Below are 17,592 nucleotides of genomic sequence, written 5' to 3'. Positions count from 1 at the left end.
TTATTTTAGTACATTGTAAATTTATTTTGTGTAACAAAAACATAAAGGGGTAGGTAATCAAAGAAGCTTCAACCGAGACCCACAAAGCAGGAACCTTTTCCAAGACGCTAAAGACTAAGGAAGTCTTGAAAGCATTAGTTGAATGTGTTCAGTAGTTGTAGCCTTGTAAAAAGAAAACAAAACAAAAATCAAAGATGTAATTGTTGAATATTTTAGGAGAAAAAAAAAAAAAAAGGCAAAAACTCTCTGGCTAAAATTTCCAGTCGACTCAACTCGTAGGACCAAACTCGTCTGCCGGTTCAAAATACCCCTGTCAATTCATGGCTACAGTTCAATCATGAAGAGATCACTTTGAAAAACCAAAAGAAGAAGAGGAAGGCGATGACGAAGAAACAGTAAAACACGGGTTATAGGTCTATCAGCTCATCTAAGCCTTTCTTATGTACAAGGAAGTGATATATGATCACAATGCTTTCCATCAATCTCAATCTGTTGACGACTCTTGTGTTAATCGGCTTTCTTAGCCTCAGCCGTACTAGTGAAGCTGCCCCAGCTAACGGTTACAGTATCTGTGACAACACAACCACTTTCACTCAAAACAGCACCTACCATTCAAACCTTAATCTTCTCCTCTCTTCTCTTACCTCCAATGCAACAATTGACACCGGATACTACTACACCACCACCAGTTCTCAGGACTCCAACTCTGCAGTTTATGGTGCTTTTCTATGTCGTGGCGATCTCACATTAAGCACGTGCCAAGATTGTGTTACTACTGCGGCCACAGAAGCAGTTCAGAACTGCTCCTCAAGCAAAGTGACACTGTTATGGTACGATGAGTGCATGTTACGCTACGGAAACGTGTCTTTCTTCCGAAAAATGAATGAAAGCCCCTCTGCTTATTTCCCGAACCCGTTGAATGCTACAGAACCAAATCAGTTTAACAAACTGGTGGCTGAAACTGTCACTGGCCTGGTGCCGGTAGCTGCAAATGCACAGACCGGTGCTAAAAAGTTTGCAATGAAACAAGTAAACTATGATGGGTTTGAGCAGCTGTACAGCCTTGTGCAGTGCACGCCTGACCTATCAAGCACCGATTGTGATCAGTGTCTTCGCGGAGCTATTGAACTTTTACCGAAATGCTGTGATGGGAGGAAAGGGGGAAGAGTTCTGTTTCCTAGTTGTAATATTAGATATGAATCGTTTCCATTTTATAACCTTGACACTTCCACACCTCCGACAACACCACCACCTCTTCCTCCTCCACCTCAGCTTCCAGGCTCAGTACCAAGGTCTCAAGGTAAATTTAATTTATACGAGGCAGTTATGTGTTTAGAATTTTTACACGTACATTTGTGTACTAAAAAGAATATTATTTTGTTTAGGAAATGATGAACAAATCTCATCCTGGATCATAGTGGCGATTGTTGTTTCAATTGCCATATTGCTTTCCTTGGTAGGCTGCCTTTTCTTTAGAAGAAGAGCGATGAAAAAGAACAATGTGATACAAGAACAAAATGGTAAATATAAAAGTTTATATATTCTTTTCCCGATCCAGTGAAATTATATAATTTCGTCTCCTAAACGATTTGATTCTGGATCATTCTCATTATTTTACTAAATCAAGATTAATAAACTTCTGTTCTTGATTGTGTAAGCAGTGGGGACGGAAATAAATGCTGTCGAGTCATTGCAGTTTAGTTTTGCTACAATTGAAGCAGCGACAAACAAGTTCTCTGTTCATAACAGGCTAGGGAAGGGTGGCTTTGGTGAGGTCTACAAGGTTGTGATTTTCACATAGCAAACTTATGACTTTAATTTGCCAGAGTCCCAGAGCTGGGCGTAGCTAAGTTGGCTAGAGCAAAGTGATAAGTTGATGTCATGAAATCTCAATTTGATGCTTGTAATGACTGGTTAAAATGTTTTCAGGGCACACTTCCTGATGGGCAACAAGTAGCCGTGAAGAGGTTGTCTAGGGGATCCGGGCAAGGCAGTGAGGAGTTTAAGAATGAGGTTGTTTTGGTAGCTAAGCTTCAACACAGAAACTTAGTGAGGATACTAGGATTTTGCTCCGAAGGTGCAGAAAAGATACTTATTTACGAACTTGTGCAGAACAAAAGCCTAGACCACTTTCTATATGGTATGTACCCTTCTAATCAGATTTAGGTATCATGTGTGATATCGTATGCTATTTTATTACACTTGGACTTGTAACAAACCAAGGAAAATCTTTGTTTTCAAATGTCTACATAGACTCCGGGAATCAAGTGAATTTGGACTGGCCAAGCAGATACAAGATTATCAACGGGATTGCTCGAGGGATTTTCTATCTCCATCATGATTCACGGCTTAAAATCATACATCGCGATCTTAAAGCGAGTAATGTATTGTTAGATGGGGAAATGAACCCAAAAATTGCCGATTTTGGTATGGCAAGAATATTTAGAGTTGATCAAACTCAAGGAAACACAAGAAGGATTGTGGGAACATAGTAAGCAGTACAAAACTTTCGTTTATGGTCACATAACCTATTTGAAGAGTTGATGGATTTAATTCTCACCCTAAAATGTAATTACTGAAAAGAAAAATACCAAATTAACAACTCAAAAATTCATCTCCTTATACCGTATTCGAACTAACATTTATTGATGTTGCTGGTTTATAGTGGTTATATGGCTCCAGAATATGCGATGCACGGACAGATCTCTGTGAAGTCTGATGTGTACAGTCTCGGTGTCTTGATCTTAGAGATTGTAACTGGCAAGAAGAACACTAATTTCTATAACTCAGACAATGGCGAATACCTCTTGAGCCATGTGAGTATAAGTTGAATATTGTGATGCGCATTTCTTAGTTAATTCTATTGAAAGTGTTGAAAACAATTTTGTTGCAACATTTGATTGAGTCTTTAATTTTTTTTGCAGGTTTGGAGACATTGGAGGGACGGGACGCTGTTAGAATTGCTGGACGTAAATCTAAGAGATTCATATTCAAGAAGTGAAGTAATTAGATGTATGCATATTGGGTTACTCTGTGTTCAGGAAGATCCAGATAAAAGACCGAAAATGCAAAAGATACTTCTCATGCTAAGCAGATACTCTTTGAGTATGCCATCACCTGAAAGGCCAGCATTTTTCCTGCACAGTAGGACAGATCCGAACATGCCATCAATGACTTGTAGCTCATCTGATCAACCTGCTGGCAACTCATTGTCATTATCTGTTAATGAAGCATCGATTACTGAACTATACCCTCGATAGTAAATCGAGCAAAGTGTGATCAATCTTGCAGGATCGGAGTTCAGAAGTTTTGAGATTTGTGTTGGTTTTGCTAGCCTTTTAGGCATTGTATTTTTTATAGTGCTTGCTAGAATAAAACTGAACTTTGAAAGTGCACTCAAAGTGTTTGATCGGTTTGCAAATTCCTATAAAAACCTTCATTAGACCTTCTTTTTTTTCTTTTTTTTTTTTAAATTCCTCTGCACTGTAAGGTTGTTAAATGATGTCCGACATTTTGGAGATTTTAATCCCCCAGATTTCACTTGCAGGCTCTGCTAGTATTTTTCTTAAATTTTTCTATTTCTAGCTTAAAAATTCAACAAAAATAGTTAGAAACACAAATAATACCTGACAAAAAATGACCGCATGATGTACATTAAACGGTTAGGATGTGGGGATCTCTAAGATTCCCACAAAGTGGATCCAAAGAGGATCCTCTACCTCGTTGAATCTAAATTTTTATATTTCTCATCGGTTTATTTATAATAATTTAAAAAATATATAAATATACATATACATAGTATTTCCTTTTTCTTTGTGGTTGGCCTACAACAAACAATTCCGCATGAATTAGGCATTCGGCCTAATTTCCCTTCAAGAGTTTGAGTATTACTTCCAATAGGTGCCAAAACATAAATTCCACATATAATGACAAAAAGTTGAGAGGTACCCCTTAGAAAAAGTCCAATGACATCTATAAGCTTATAAAGTCACATATAAACTAAAACGACAAAGACTCTCTTTTTTATTTCGGTAAACACAAAGACTCTCTTTGTTCATATGGGATTGATTTATAGAAAACTAATGAAAATGGCTTGAAAACTTTGAGTTTTAATGATAAGGACAAAATAAAGGGTAAAATGAATAATACCAGGATTGACTTTTTAGTGTAAAAATATGGTTTTTCGTTAAAATGAACAGTACCGGGTGCTTTTCGTTAAAGTTCCCTTGATTTATTTCTTGATTTAATGCTAGATAATGACCACCAACCATTTGTCTAGTAATATTAATCTACTTAATTGGTTGAAGGAAAGCTCAAGTACGTATATTTATTGTGAGCTTGAAGCCTGATTGTGACTAACACTATTTCGGTGAAGTGACTTTAATTTATTGTGGCATTGTAAGTCATTATATATATAAAGCCTTTGTAAATATCTTAATTGTGTGTGTGTGTGTGTGTATATATATATATAAAATTACTAGAAAATTTGGAACACTATTTGCTATATTGGTCAAAGGAAAAAACCTGCAAATCAAATTAAGGGTCAAGAACCATTTGGGACGATAGTGGATTTTGAGTTAGATCTGGTGACCGTGTTGTGTGTACCGTGTTCGTATCGTTTTTGTGACATATTCGATATCTTAATAAATTGAGTCGTGTCAAATCCATTAAAATGAAGGAGTAATACGACTTGACCTATCTCGACTCATTAAAATTAACGGGTAATAGATATGACCCGTTACATGATAAAGAAAATATATTTTATTTTAATAAATAATTAAATAAAAAAGGCATACTAAATTAGTATTTACATACTACATTGTCACATAAATAAAAAAAAACATTTGTCTTTCAAATATCTACAATCTAACTGTGAAATACCAAAGCCGTATAACATAGGTTGTCTCAATAGACAACCCTAAATTTTAGAGTATTATTTTGGTCAATTGGAAGGAGGATGCGGCGTCAAATACCAAAGCCGTATGAACTTTCATTCATTAATGTAGCTCTCAACTTTTATTATAGGCATCGAGAAATTGGAAGGAGGATACGGTGTCAAATATCATAGACCCTATGTTAACAACAGGAAACAATTAGATGCATCCACATCGGTTTACTTTGCGTCCAAGAAAATGTGGCTAGCAGACCGACAATGGCTTCAATTGTTTCGATGCTTAATAGTCATTATGTTACACTCTCATTACCTTCAAGACCTGCATATTATTTGTGTAACAGTGAAAAAGACACCACGGAAGGAATACAATCATAGGAATCTAAAAATTCTGTGCATTTGTCGATAAATGAGGACTCAAATATTACTCAGCTATATCCTCGTTAGTGGGGTTGATTATAAATGTAGGCTTTTTGGTTTATTTTTTGAAGCGCAACTTTGTTTTAAGTTGGGTCTTGTGAAGAAAATTTTATGTGTATTTGAAACACGTGGTTGATTCATTATTCATGAAATCTGTTCAGAGTGACGTGTTTAAAAAAACAAATGTTTTAATCAAATAAGAAAAAAAAGAAAAGATCAACTGCAGCTTAAGTTTAAATTTTTACAGATAGCATCGAGCATAGAAAGACATGCTCCATTTCTAACGTAAGAATTTCTTACGAAATGTAGAGAAGAGTCACAAGATGCTTTCCTTTGGACGTTGCGTAGCTCCTCGGCCTTGATGGTTTGTCTCACGGCGCGTGAGGCGCTTGATGTTAGGAGCCTTTATTTTCTCTCTCTTTTGAAATTATTGTTTTGTTGAATGTGGGCTTCCTCATTGTTTTTGGTTAGGCTTAATGAACCATTTTGTATGTTGTGCTTATTCAGGGAAGGTTAACAATCCTAAACATGTTTTGTACGTGGATGTAGAGTTATTGTTGAAGAAATAGAGAACAAAAGGCAAAATGAATTAGTGGGAAAATATGTAGATTGTTGTAGGCCTGATTGAACTATTTTAAGGGAATAGAGAGGGGGAGGCCAGCGGCAAGAGAGAGAAGAGATAGATTTAAAGGAAAACTAATTAAAAAAGCTTGAAAACTTTGAGTTTTAACGATAAGGACAAAATAAAGGGTCAAATGAATAGTACTAGGTTTGACTTTTTAGTATAAAAATGTGGTTTTTCGTTAAAGTAAACAGTACCGTGGGCTTTTCGTTAAAACTCCATAGATTTAATTGTGACGTGTATTGTATTTCACAACATTGTGCTTTTATTTATAGTAGTAGGATATGTTAAATCCTGAATTACAACTCTAATGGGATAATATCTACTAAAGAGAATATTTCAAGATATCCTTAGACACAATTACATTCCTATTATAAATACAACTGCAACATAGTTGAGTTTTAGTTTTTTTTATATATATAATGATATATATACACCAAGGGGCGCAAGAATAAATTGATTTCGAACCCATCATCCATAAGATTTGGATCTAAAATCTTTCACTCACAAGTAAAGAAAACTATCACTTGATCGTAATATTAAATGACTTATTTTGATTTTCTTTTATATCAATTTTAATTATTGTACCCTTCACATATTAGGTTTTTTTTCATTTATTGTAAAGTTCTGATAGGGATATCTGCTGAACATGACAGGTAATTTGTTCATAACATTTGTATCGATAAATGAACCATATTAAGCAAAAAAATAAATGCTAAGAACAGAAAATTTCCAGAAGCAAATGTATTCTCATTGTATCCGAGTTCTTATATTTATTATCGGTACATTTACAATAATTCATAAAAAAATAAAATAAAAAATAAAATAAGGGTAAATGACAAAACACTACCTCAATTATTGGGGTCACAACAGTTTCATATATCATCTTTTAAAATTGATAATGTCATACCGCATCTTTAGAATTTGGTTCAATGTTAGACCTCTGTCAGTTTTTCTGTTAAATGCTGATGTGGTGATTATAGAAACAAGAAATTGTTATTAACTCTTCAAAAATCTCATTCTACAATTCTCACAAGTATATTTTCTTTCTTGTTATAGAAAGTTTGGAGTGCAAAATGAGTTTTTTTGAGTGATTATAGTGAACGATACATATTATGTCAGCAACCATATACATGCTATGTTCATGGATATAGAGTTATTGTTGGAGAAATAGAGAACAAAAGGCAAAGTCAATTAGTGGGAAAACAAGTAGATGAGTTTCATTTTTTATTTTTTATATATAAAAACAAGAAATTGTTATTAACTCTTTAAAAATCTCATTCTACACTTCTCACAAGTATATTTTCTTTCTTATTATATAAAGTTTGGAGTGCAAAATGAGTTTTTTGGAGTGCTAATAACAATTTCCTAAAAATATACTTACTAAGAGGTAAAAGAATAAGTTGGTTTCAAACTCATCATTGATAACATTTGAATTTAAAATCTTTCACTTACGAGTGAAAAATAATATTATTAGACTGGCATTAAGTGACAAATTTTAGTTTTTTTTTATATATCAATTAAATTATTGTTGCACCCCTAACTTATTAGGTGTTTTTTTTTTTCATTTAATGTAAAGTGTTAATAGGGTATCTGCTGAAACATGACAAGTAATATGTTCACAAACATCTGTAGCAATAGATAAAATGAACTATATTAAGCAAAAATGCATGCTAAGAGCAGAAAATTTCATGAAAAAATAGGATTTGGATCCCATCCGGATCCAAATTGTGGGGATCTTAAGGATCCACACATCTTAACCATTCATCGTGCATCATGCAGTCATAAATCATTTTATTTATTTTTATTTAAAATTAAACACAAATAATACCTGACAAAAACTAACCGCATGATGTACATTAAACGGCTAGGATGTGGGGATCCCTAAGATTCCCACAAAGTGAATCCAAGAGGATCCTCTACCTCGTTGAATCTAAATTTTTATATTTCTCATCGGTTCATTCATAATAATTTAAAAAATATATATGAATATACATATACATAGTATTTCCTTTTTCTTTGTGGTTGGCCTACAACAAAAAATTCCGCATGAATTAGGGGTGGTTTGGGAGTGAGGTGCTTAAAAAAAAAAAGCACCCATGAAAAAAAGCTGGGAGGATTTTAGGTGTTTGGTAAACTGAAAAAAAAGGCTTATTTTGGAAGCTGCTGTGAGAATAAGCTGAAATCAAAGGAAAAAGCTGAAGCTGCTATTTGCAACTTTGGAAATTGGCTTTTTTTCAAAGCACACGGAGCTACAGTGCTTCTTTAATGAAAATACCCACTATCAGACTGTTTTTTTTTTTTCAAAAGCACTTTTAAAAAAAAGTTTACTAAACACTCTGCTGATTTATTTCACAGCTGCTTATTCTCACAGCACAACCGCTTATTCTCACAGCAGTTTTTTTTCAAAGCACAGCAATACCAAACCAACCCTTAGGCATTCGGTCTAATTTCCCTTCAAGAGTTTGAGTATTACTTCCAATAGGTGCCAAAAACATAAATTCCACATATAATGACAAAAAGTTCAGAGGTACCCCTTAGAAAATGTCCAATGACATCTATAAGCTTAAAAAGTCACATATAAACTAAAAAGACAAAGACTCTCTTTTTTATTTCGGTAAACACAAAGACTCTCTTTGTTCATATGGAATTGGTCTATTTCTTGATTTAATGCTAGATAATGAACACCAACCATTTGTCTAGTAATATTAGTCTACTTAATTGGTTGAAGGAAAGCTCAAGTATGTATATTTATTAATGACAAAAAGTTGAGAGGTACCCCTTAGAAAAAGTCCAATGACATCTATAAGCTTATAAAGTCACATATAAACTAAAAAGACAAAGCCTCTCTTTTTTATTTCGGTAAACACAAAGACTCTCTTTGTTCATATGGAATTGGTCTATTTGTATATTTAATGCTAGATAATTACCACCAACCATTTGTCTAGTAATATTAGTCTACTTAATTGGTTGAAGGAAAGCTCAAGTATGTATATTTATTGTGAGCTTGAAGCCTGATTGTGACTAACACTATTTCGGTGAAGTGACTTTAATTTATTGTGGCATTGTAAGTCATTATATATATAAAGTCTTTGTAAACATCTTAATTGTGTGTGTGTGTGTGTGTAATTACTAGAAAATTTGGAACACTATTTGCTATATTGGTCAAAGGAAAAAACTTGCAAATCAAATTAAGGGTCGAGAACCATTTGGGACGATAGTGGATTTTGAGTTAGATCTGGCGATCGTGTTGTGTGTGTCGTGTTCGTATCGTTTTTGTAACATATTCGATATCTTAATAGATTGAGTCGTGTCAAATCCGTTAAAATGAAGGAGTAATACGACCTGACCTATCTTGACTCATTTAAATTAAAGGGTAATAGATCTGACCCGTTACATGATAAAGAAAATATATTTTATTTTAATAAATAATTAAATAAAAAAAGGCATACTAAATTAGTATTTACATACTACATTGTCACATAAATTTTATTTCAAAACATAAAAAAAGAAAAAAACATTTGTCTTTCAAATATCTACAATCTAACTATGAAATACCAAAGCCGTATAACATAGGTTGTCTCAATAGACAACCCTAAATTTTAGAGTATTATTTAAGTCAATTGGAAGGAGGATGGGCGTCAAATACCAAAGCCGTATGAACTTTCTTTCATTAATGTAGTTCTCAACTTTTATTATAAGCATCGAGAAATTGGAAGGAGGATACAATGTCAAATATCATAGACCCTATGTTAACAACAGGATTAGGAACCGAAACAATTAGATGCATCCACATCGGTTTACTTTGCGTCCAAGAAAATGTGGCTAGCAGACCGACCATGGCTTCAATTGTTTCTATGCTTAATAGTCATTATGTTACACTCTCATTACCTTCAAGACCAGCATATTATTTGCGTAACAGTGAAAAAGACACCACGGAAGGAACACAATCATAAGAATCTAAAAATTCTGTGCATTTGTCGATAAATGAGGACTCAAATATTACTCAGCTATATCCTCGTTAGTGGGGTTGATTATATATGTAGGCTTTCTGATTTATTTTTTGAAGCGCAACTTTGTTTTAAGTTGGGTCTTGTGGAGAAAATTTTATATGTATTTGAAACACGTGATTGATTCATTATCCATGAAATCTATTCAGAAAAACAAATGTTTTAATCAAATAAGAAAAAGAGAGAAAAGACCAATTGCAGCTTAAGTTTAAATTTTCACAAATAGCATCAAGCACGGAAAGACATGCTCCATTTCTAACGTAAGAATTTCTTACGAAATGTGGAGAAGAGTCACAAGATGCTTTCCTTAGGACGTTGCGTAGCTCCTCGTCCCCGATGGTTTGTCAGACGGCGTGCGAGGCGCCTGATGTTAGGGGCCTTTATTTTCTCTCTTTTGAAAGCATTGTTTTGTTGAATGTGGGCTTCCTCATTGTTTTTGGTTGGGCTTAATGAACCATTTTGTATGTTGTGCTTATTCAGGGAAGGTTAACAATCCTAAACATGTTTTGTACGTGGATGTAGAGTTATTGTTGGAGAAATAGAGAACAAAAGGCAAAATGAATTAGCGGGAAAATATGTAGATTGTTGTAGGCCTGATTGAACTATTTTAAGGGAATAGAGAGGGGGAAGCCAGCGGCAAGAGAGAGAAGAGATAGATTTAAAGGAAAATTAAATAAAAAGATTTGAAAACTTTGAGTTTTAACGATAAGGACAAAATAAAAGGTAAAATAAATAGTACTAGGTTTGACTTTTTAGTGTAAAAATGTGATTTTTCGTTAAAGTGAACAGTATCGTGAGTTTTTCGTTAAAACTCCCTAGATTTAATTGTGACGTGTATTGTATTTCATAACATTGTGCTTTTATTTATAGTAGTAGGATAGGTTAAATCCTTAATTACAACTCTAATGGGATAATATCTACTAAAAAGAATATTCCAAGATATCCTTAGACACAATTACATTCCTATTCTAAATACGACTGCAACATAGTTGAGTTATATATATATATATATACACACATACATATATAACGATATATATACACCAAGGGGCGCAAGAATAAATTGATTTCTAACCCATCATCCATAAGATTTGAATCTAAAATCTTTCACTTACAAGTAAAGAAAACTATCACTTGACCATAATATTAAATGACTTATTTTGATTTTCTTTTATATCAATTTTAATTATTGTTACACCCTTAACATATTAGGTCTTTTTTTTCATTTATTGTAAAGTTCTGATAGGGATATATGCTGAACATGACAAGTAATTTGTTCATAACATTTGTATCGATAAATGAACCATATTAAGCAAAAAATAAATGCTAAGAACAGAAATTTTCCAGAAGCAAATGTATTCTCATTGTATCTGAGTTATATTTATTATCGGTACATTTACAATAATTCATAAAAAAAAAAATAAAATAAGGGTAAATGACAAAAAACTACCTCAACTATTGGGGTCACAACAGTTTCATACATCATCTTTTAAAATTAAAAATGTCATACCGCAACTTTAGAATTTGGTCCAATGTTAAACATCCGTCAGTTTTTCTGTTAAATGCTGACGTGGTGATTATAGAAACAAGAAATTGTTATTAACTCTTAAAAAATCTCATTCTACAATTCTCACAAGAATATTTTCTTTCTTGTTATAGAAAGTTTGGAGTGCAAAATGAGTTTTTTGGAGTGATTATAGTGAACGATACATATTATGTCAGCAACTACATACATGCTATATATGTTCATGGATATAGAGTTATTGTTGGAGAAATAGAGAACAAAAAGCAAAGTCAATTAGTGGGAAAACAAGTAGATGAGTTTCATTTTTTATTTTTTATATATAAAAACAAGAAATTGTTATTAACTCTTCAAAAATCTCATTCTACACTTCTCACAAGTATATTTTCTTTCTTATTATAGAAAGTTTAGAGTGCAAAATGAGTTTTTTGAAGTGCTAATAACAATTTCCTAAAAATATACTTACTAAGAGGTAAAAGAATAAGTTGGTTTCAAACTGATCATTGATAACATTTGAACTTAAAAACTCTCACCTACGAGTGAAAAAAAAATATCATTAGACTGGTATTAAGTGACATATTTTAGATTTGTTTTATATATCAATTAAATTATTGTTGCACCCCTAACTTATTAGGTTTTTTTTTTCATTTAATGTAAAGTGTTTATAGGGTATCTGCTGAAACATGACAAGTAATATGTTCGCAAACATCTGTAGCAATAGATAAAATGAACTATATTAAGCAAAAATACATGCTAAGAGCAGAAAATTTCATGAAAAAATAGGATTTGGATCCCATCCGGATCCAAATTGTGGGGATCTTAAGGATCCACACATCTTAACCATTCATCGTGCATCATGCGGTCATAAATAATTTGACTTTTTTTATTTAAAATTAAACACAAATAATACCTGACAAAAACTGATCGCATGATGTACATTAAACGGCTAGGATGTGGGGATTCCTAAGATTCCCACAAAGTGGATCCAAAGAGGATCCTCTACCTCGTTTTTTATATTTCTCATCGGTTCATTCATAATAATTTAAAAAATATATGTAAATATACATATACATAGTATTTCCTTTTTCTTTGTGGTTGGCCTACAACAAAAAATTCCGCATGAATTAGGCATTCGGCCTAATTTCCCTTCAAGAGTTTGAGTATTACTTCCAATAGGTGCCAAAACATAAATTCCACATATAATGACAAAAAGTTGAGAGGTACGCCTTAGAAAAAGTCCAATGACATCTATAATATAAACTAAAAAGACAAAGACTCTTTTTTATTTCGGTAAACACATAGACTCTCTTTGTTCATATGGGATTGGTCTATTTCTTTATTTAATGCTAGATAATGACCACCAACCATTTGTCTAGTAATATTAGTCTATTTAATTGGTTGAAGGAAAGCTCAAGTATGTATATTTATCGTGAGCTTGAAGCCTGATTGTAACTAACACTATTTAGGTGAAGTGACTTTAATTTATTGTGGCATTGTAAGTCATTATATATACAAAGTCTTTGTAAACATCTTAATTGTGTGTGTGTGTGTCTGTGTGTATATATATTTGGCGATCGTATTGTGTGTGTCGTGTTCATATCTTTTTTGTGATATATTCGATATCTTAATAGATTGAGTCGTGTCAAATCCGTTAAAATGAAGGAGTAATACGACCTGACCTATCTCGACTCATTTAAATTAACGGGTAATAGATCTGACCCGTTACATGATAAAGAAAATATATTTTATTTTAATAAATGATTAAATAAAAAAGGCATACTAAATTAGTATTTATATACTACATTGTCACATAAATTTTACTTCAAAACATAAAAAAAAAAAAACAACATTTGTCTTTCAAATATCTTCAATCTAACTGTGAAATACCAAAGCCGTATAACATAGGTTGTCTCAATAGACAACCCTAAATTTTAGAGTATTATTTATGTCAATCGGAAGGAGGATACGGCGTCAAATACCAAGGCCGTATGAACTTTCTTTCATTAATGTAGTTCTCAACTTTTATTATAGGCATCGAGAAATTGGAAGGAGGATACGGTGTCAAATATCATAGACCCTATGTTAACAACAGGATTAGGAACCGAAACAATTAGATGCTTTCACATTGGTTTACTTTGTGTCCATGAAAATGTGGCTAGCAGACCGACCATGGCTTCAATTGTTTCGATGCTTAATAGTCATTATGTTACACTCTCATTACCTTCAAGACCTGCATATTATTTGCATAACAGTGAAAAAGACACCACGGAAGGAACACAATCATACGAATCTAAAAATTCTGTGCATTTGTCGATAAATGAGGACTCAAATATTACTCAGCTATATGTTATGATCACAAGTATTGGGAATAGACCAAAATGTAATAAGTAAGATAGTTGGGGGTTCTTTTCCTATTTGTAGTTCTTTAAGGGAGTTTGTTTACAATTTGACAGGTTTCATGTTGTATTGGGCTACTCTATAGACATATGTTCTCTCTCTTGAAAAGGCAGAAAAAAGAATTAATACAATTTTATAGCAAACAATTCTATTGCTTCTTCTCTCTTCTTCCATCGCCATTTCTGATCTTGCAAGCAGGTTTAGGTTTGAGCCTCTCCGGATATTGGTGCTTTCATTGGTATCAACCTCTGGTCCTGGTTCCCTTCCGCGCATGCCCCGTGCTACTACCACCAATCGTATCTCTGTGATGGACGGCCGCGTTGCTGAGGTTGAGCATTCCATGGCTTCGCTCAAAGCTTCAGTCGATGCTTCCATGGCTTCTTTTCCTTCCTTGGTTGACAATGCGGTGGTTGCTACTCTCGACACTAAATTGCAACTCTACTTCGAGCAATTCCGTCGTGAGCTGCAATTTCGGCCGAGCGGTAGTGGTCTTACCGTTCATGTGGGTCCTGACTGTCCTGATCCTCGTGTATCTGCACATGCTCCATGACCTCCGAGTCTGAATCGTTTTGGCGATGATCATCCGCCACGACCGCCATGGATTTAGCGGGTAGAGTTCCCTCGATTTGTTGATGGTGACGATCCGCTTGCTTGGATCTACAAAGCTGAGCAGTTCTTCTCCTACTACAACACTCCGCTTGATTCTCGCGTGCTTACTACTTCCTTCCATTTCGATGGGGAAGTGTTGCAGTGGTTTAAGTGGCGCGATTGTGTGCGCACTACACCGACCTGGGAGGAGTTTACTCGCTCCTTGTGCTTGGAGTTTGGACCACTTGAATATGAGGATACGGCGGAAGCACTTTTTAAGCTGCGCCATACAGGTACTTTGAAGGATTATATCTCTGAATTTAGGCGTTTGGCCAATCGTACTTCCGATATTAGTCCTGTGTTGCTTAAGAGTTGTTTCATAGGAGGGTTGAAAAAAGAGCTTAAGTTTGATGTTAAATTGCTCAAACCTGCTACTGTACATGATGCGATTGCAATTGCAGTCTAATTAGATGCCAAATTTACTGAGTTTAATAGTAGTTAGGCTAAGTCCTCCCCTGTGTTGAAAAACCAGTTTGTCCCTACCACTGCTTCCCCTCCCATTATCCCGAAACCCGGTAATTTGCCAGTCAAGCGACTGTCCCTTGAAGAAGTTCAAAGGAAGAGGGAGAGAGGAGAGTGTTGGTTTTGTTCGGATAAGTGGACAAAGGGTCACAAATGTGGGTTAAAACAACTTCTTATGTTAGATTTCATGGATGGTGTTGATGAGTGTGTTACTGAGGAGCAGCTGGAGGCTTCTGAATTGTATCATATGGCACTTAGTGAATGCGCTTTTTATGGCACCACTGTTAGCCAAACACTTCAAACAATGAAGGTAGAGGGTCTGTTGAACGGACATTCTGTAAAGATACTATTGGATTCCGGGAGTACTCACAATTTTGTGGATTCCAAGCTTCTGAAGCAGTGGGGATATCAAGCTCAAACTATAAGGCCTTTTGAAGTTATGATTGCAGATAGGGGTAAAGTGAAAAGTTCAGGGTGTTGTAAAGATATGCCACTATCATTGGGTGGTTATAAGTTCTCGGTGGACCTTTATGCTTTGCCATTAGGAGGATGTGATGCAGTGTTGGGTGTACAATGGCTTTCTTCTGTGAGTCTAGTTTTGTGGGACTTCCAACTCTTAACTATGGAATTCTCTAAGGGTGCTCAGAAGTTTAAGTTGGTTCATAGTTCTCCAACAGTTCTATTCATTCAGGAACTACCCTTGCATCATGTTGATAAGGAACTTAACAGTTCCAATCTTGGTTTATGTCTTTATTCTCTGGAAACTAAAAAGTTGGAAGCTAGTGATCTCAATTCTCAGCAGTTGCAGGAGTTACAAGAATTGTTGGGAGAATTTGAAGACATTTTTGAGATACCTATTAAACTGCCACCATCCAGATCACTTGATCATTCTATTACCTTAGTCCATGGTGCTAAACCTCCAAACTTGAGGCCTTATCACTATGGTCCCCTTCAAAAAACGGAAATTGAGAAGGCTGTGCAGGAGCTTTTGGATGCATGATTCATAAGGGCAAGTCATAGTCCCTTTTCATTTCCCGTACTTTTAGTCAAGAAGAAGGAAGGCAAATGGAGAATGTGCATTGACTATAGGGAATTGAATGCACTCACAATTGAAGACAAGTATCCTATTCCCCTCATTGATGACTTGTTGGATGAATTGCATGGCTCAAAATATTTTTCTAAGCTCGATTTGAGATCCGGATATCATCAAATTCTAATGAAACATGAGGATGTGGGAAAGACAGCATTTAGAACCCATGAAGGTCACTATGAGTTTTTGGTGATGCCTTTTGGGCTCACTAATGCACCTGCAACATTCCAAAATTTGATGAATGATCTGTTTAAACCATTCCTTAGGAAGTTTGTGCTTGTTTTCTTTGATGATATACTCATCTATAGCACCTCTTGGCAGCAACACTTGGTTCATTTGAAGGAAGTACTCACTGTGCTCCATAAAAATCAGCTATATCTAAAAAAGTCTAAGTGTTCTTTTGGTCAAAATAGTGTTGAGTATCTGGGACATATAGTGTCTAAGGATGGGGTGGCTGCAGATCCATCTAAGCTCAAAGCAATTCAGGAGTGGCCTTAACCAAGAAATGTAAAGGAGTTAAGGGGATTTTTGGGGCTTACTGGGTATTATCGAAAATTTATTCCCGGTTATGGCAAGGTATGTCAACCCTTGTAAAATTTGACAAAAAAGGAGGGTTTTGTTTGGAATGATTCAGCTAGTGAAGCTTTTACACAGCTCAAGAGCATTATGTCCTCACCACAGGTTCTAGCACTTCCAAATTTTTCTCAACCCTTTGTAGTAGAATGTGATGCCTCTGGAAATGGTATAGGTGCTGTTTTGCAACAAAATCAAAGGCCAATTGCATTTTTCAATCAAGCACTCGAGCCTAAGAACCAGACATTATCTACTTATGAGAGGGAGCTTATTGCCATAGTTCATGTAGTAAGAAAATGGCAAAATTATTTGCAGGGAAGGCATTTTGTTATAAAGACTGACCATAGCAGTTTGAAGTATTTCTTGGGGCAGAGAACCAACACTCAGTTCTAGCAAAAATGGGTGGCTAAACTTCTTGGGTTTGATTATGAAATTCAGTACAGAAGTGGAAATGAAAACATAGTGGCAGATTCACTCTCTCGAATTCCAGATCATCAAGAAATTGCTGCTGGGGACACTATGGTATTAGCTGCCATATCGTATCCATATTTTGGATGGATGAATGACTTGATAAGGTATAATGAGAATGATAATTGGATTATGGACAAAATTAGGGAGGTGACTGAGTACAAACTTAAGGGAACCATCAACCCTGCTTTAGCTAAATACTCTATTGATAACGGATTTTTATTCTACAAGAAGAGGGTAGTAAATAGTCCAAATTCTCAGTGGAGAACTAAGCTAATGGAGGAGCATCATTGCACGCCAGCAGCAGGTCATCAAGGGGTAACTAAAACTTATCAGAGAACTAAGAAATGGTTTTATTGGCAAGGAATGAAAGGGGATATAAGGAAGTTCATTGCTGAATGTGCCATATGTCAACAGAATAAGTTTGAAACCATTGCACCATATGGATTGCTTCAACCCTTACCTTTGCCACAAAGGGTTTGGTCTGAT

At 34.8% G+C, this 17,592-nt stretch overlaps 1 protein-coding gene across 2 annotated transcripts in view; it reads left to right on the top strand.

The window, feature by feature from the left end:
* The first annotated feature begins 217 nt into the window (after nt 1-217).
* LOC126585180 (cysteine-rich receptor-like protein kinase 25) overlaps nt 218-17,592 on the top strand; it is an 82,751-nt gene continuing 65,376 nt past the window's right edge. The window contains exons 1-7 of one of the 2 annotated variants that reach the window (XM_050249576.1): nt 218-1,300; nt 1,386-1,520; nt 1,662-1,783; nt 1,930-2,140; nt 2,254-2,491; nt 2,666-2,816; nt 2,925-3,195. In XM_050249576.1, the coding sequence (XP_050105533.1) occupies nt 460-1,300; nt 1,386-1,520; nt 1,662-1,783; nt 1,930-2,140; nt 2,254-2,491; nt 2,666-2,816; nt 2,925-3,195 (1,969 nt within the window). In that variant the 5' untranslated portion in view covers nt 218-459. Of the gene's footprint in view, nt 1,301-1,385; nt 1,521-1,661; nt 1,784-1,929; nt 2,141-2,253; nt 2,492-2,665; nt 2,817-2,924; nt 3,449-17,592 lie in introns of those variants that run through there. The other variant, XM_050249575.1, reaches the window with a different exon arrangement.

The sequence above is a fragment of the Malus sylvestris genome, chromosome 10 (genome assembly GCF_916048215.2).
Source record: "Malus sylvestris chromosome 10, drMalSylv7.2, whole genome shotgun sequence".
Lineage (NCBI taxonomy): Eukaryota > Viridiplantae > Streptophyta > Magnoliopsida > Rosales > Rosaceae > Malus > Malus sylvestris.
The sequence above is the reverse complement of the archived record's forward strand: the minus strand, read 5'-3'. Positions and strand labels throughout refer to the sequence as shown.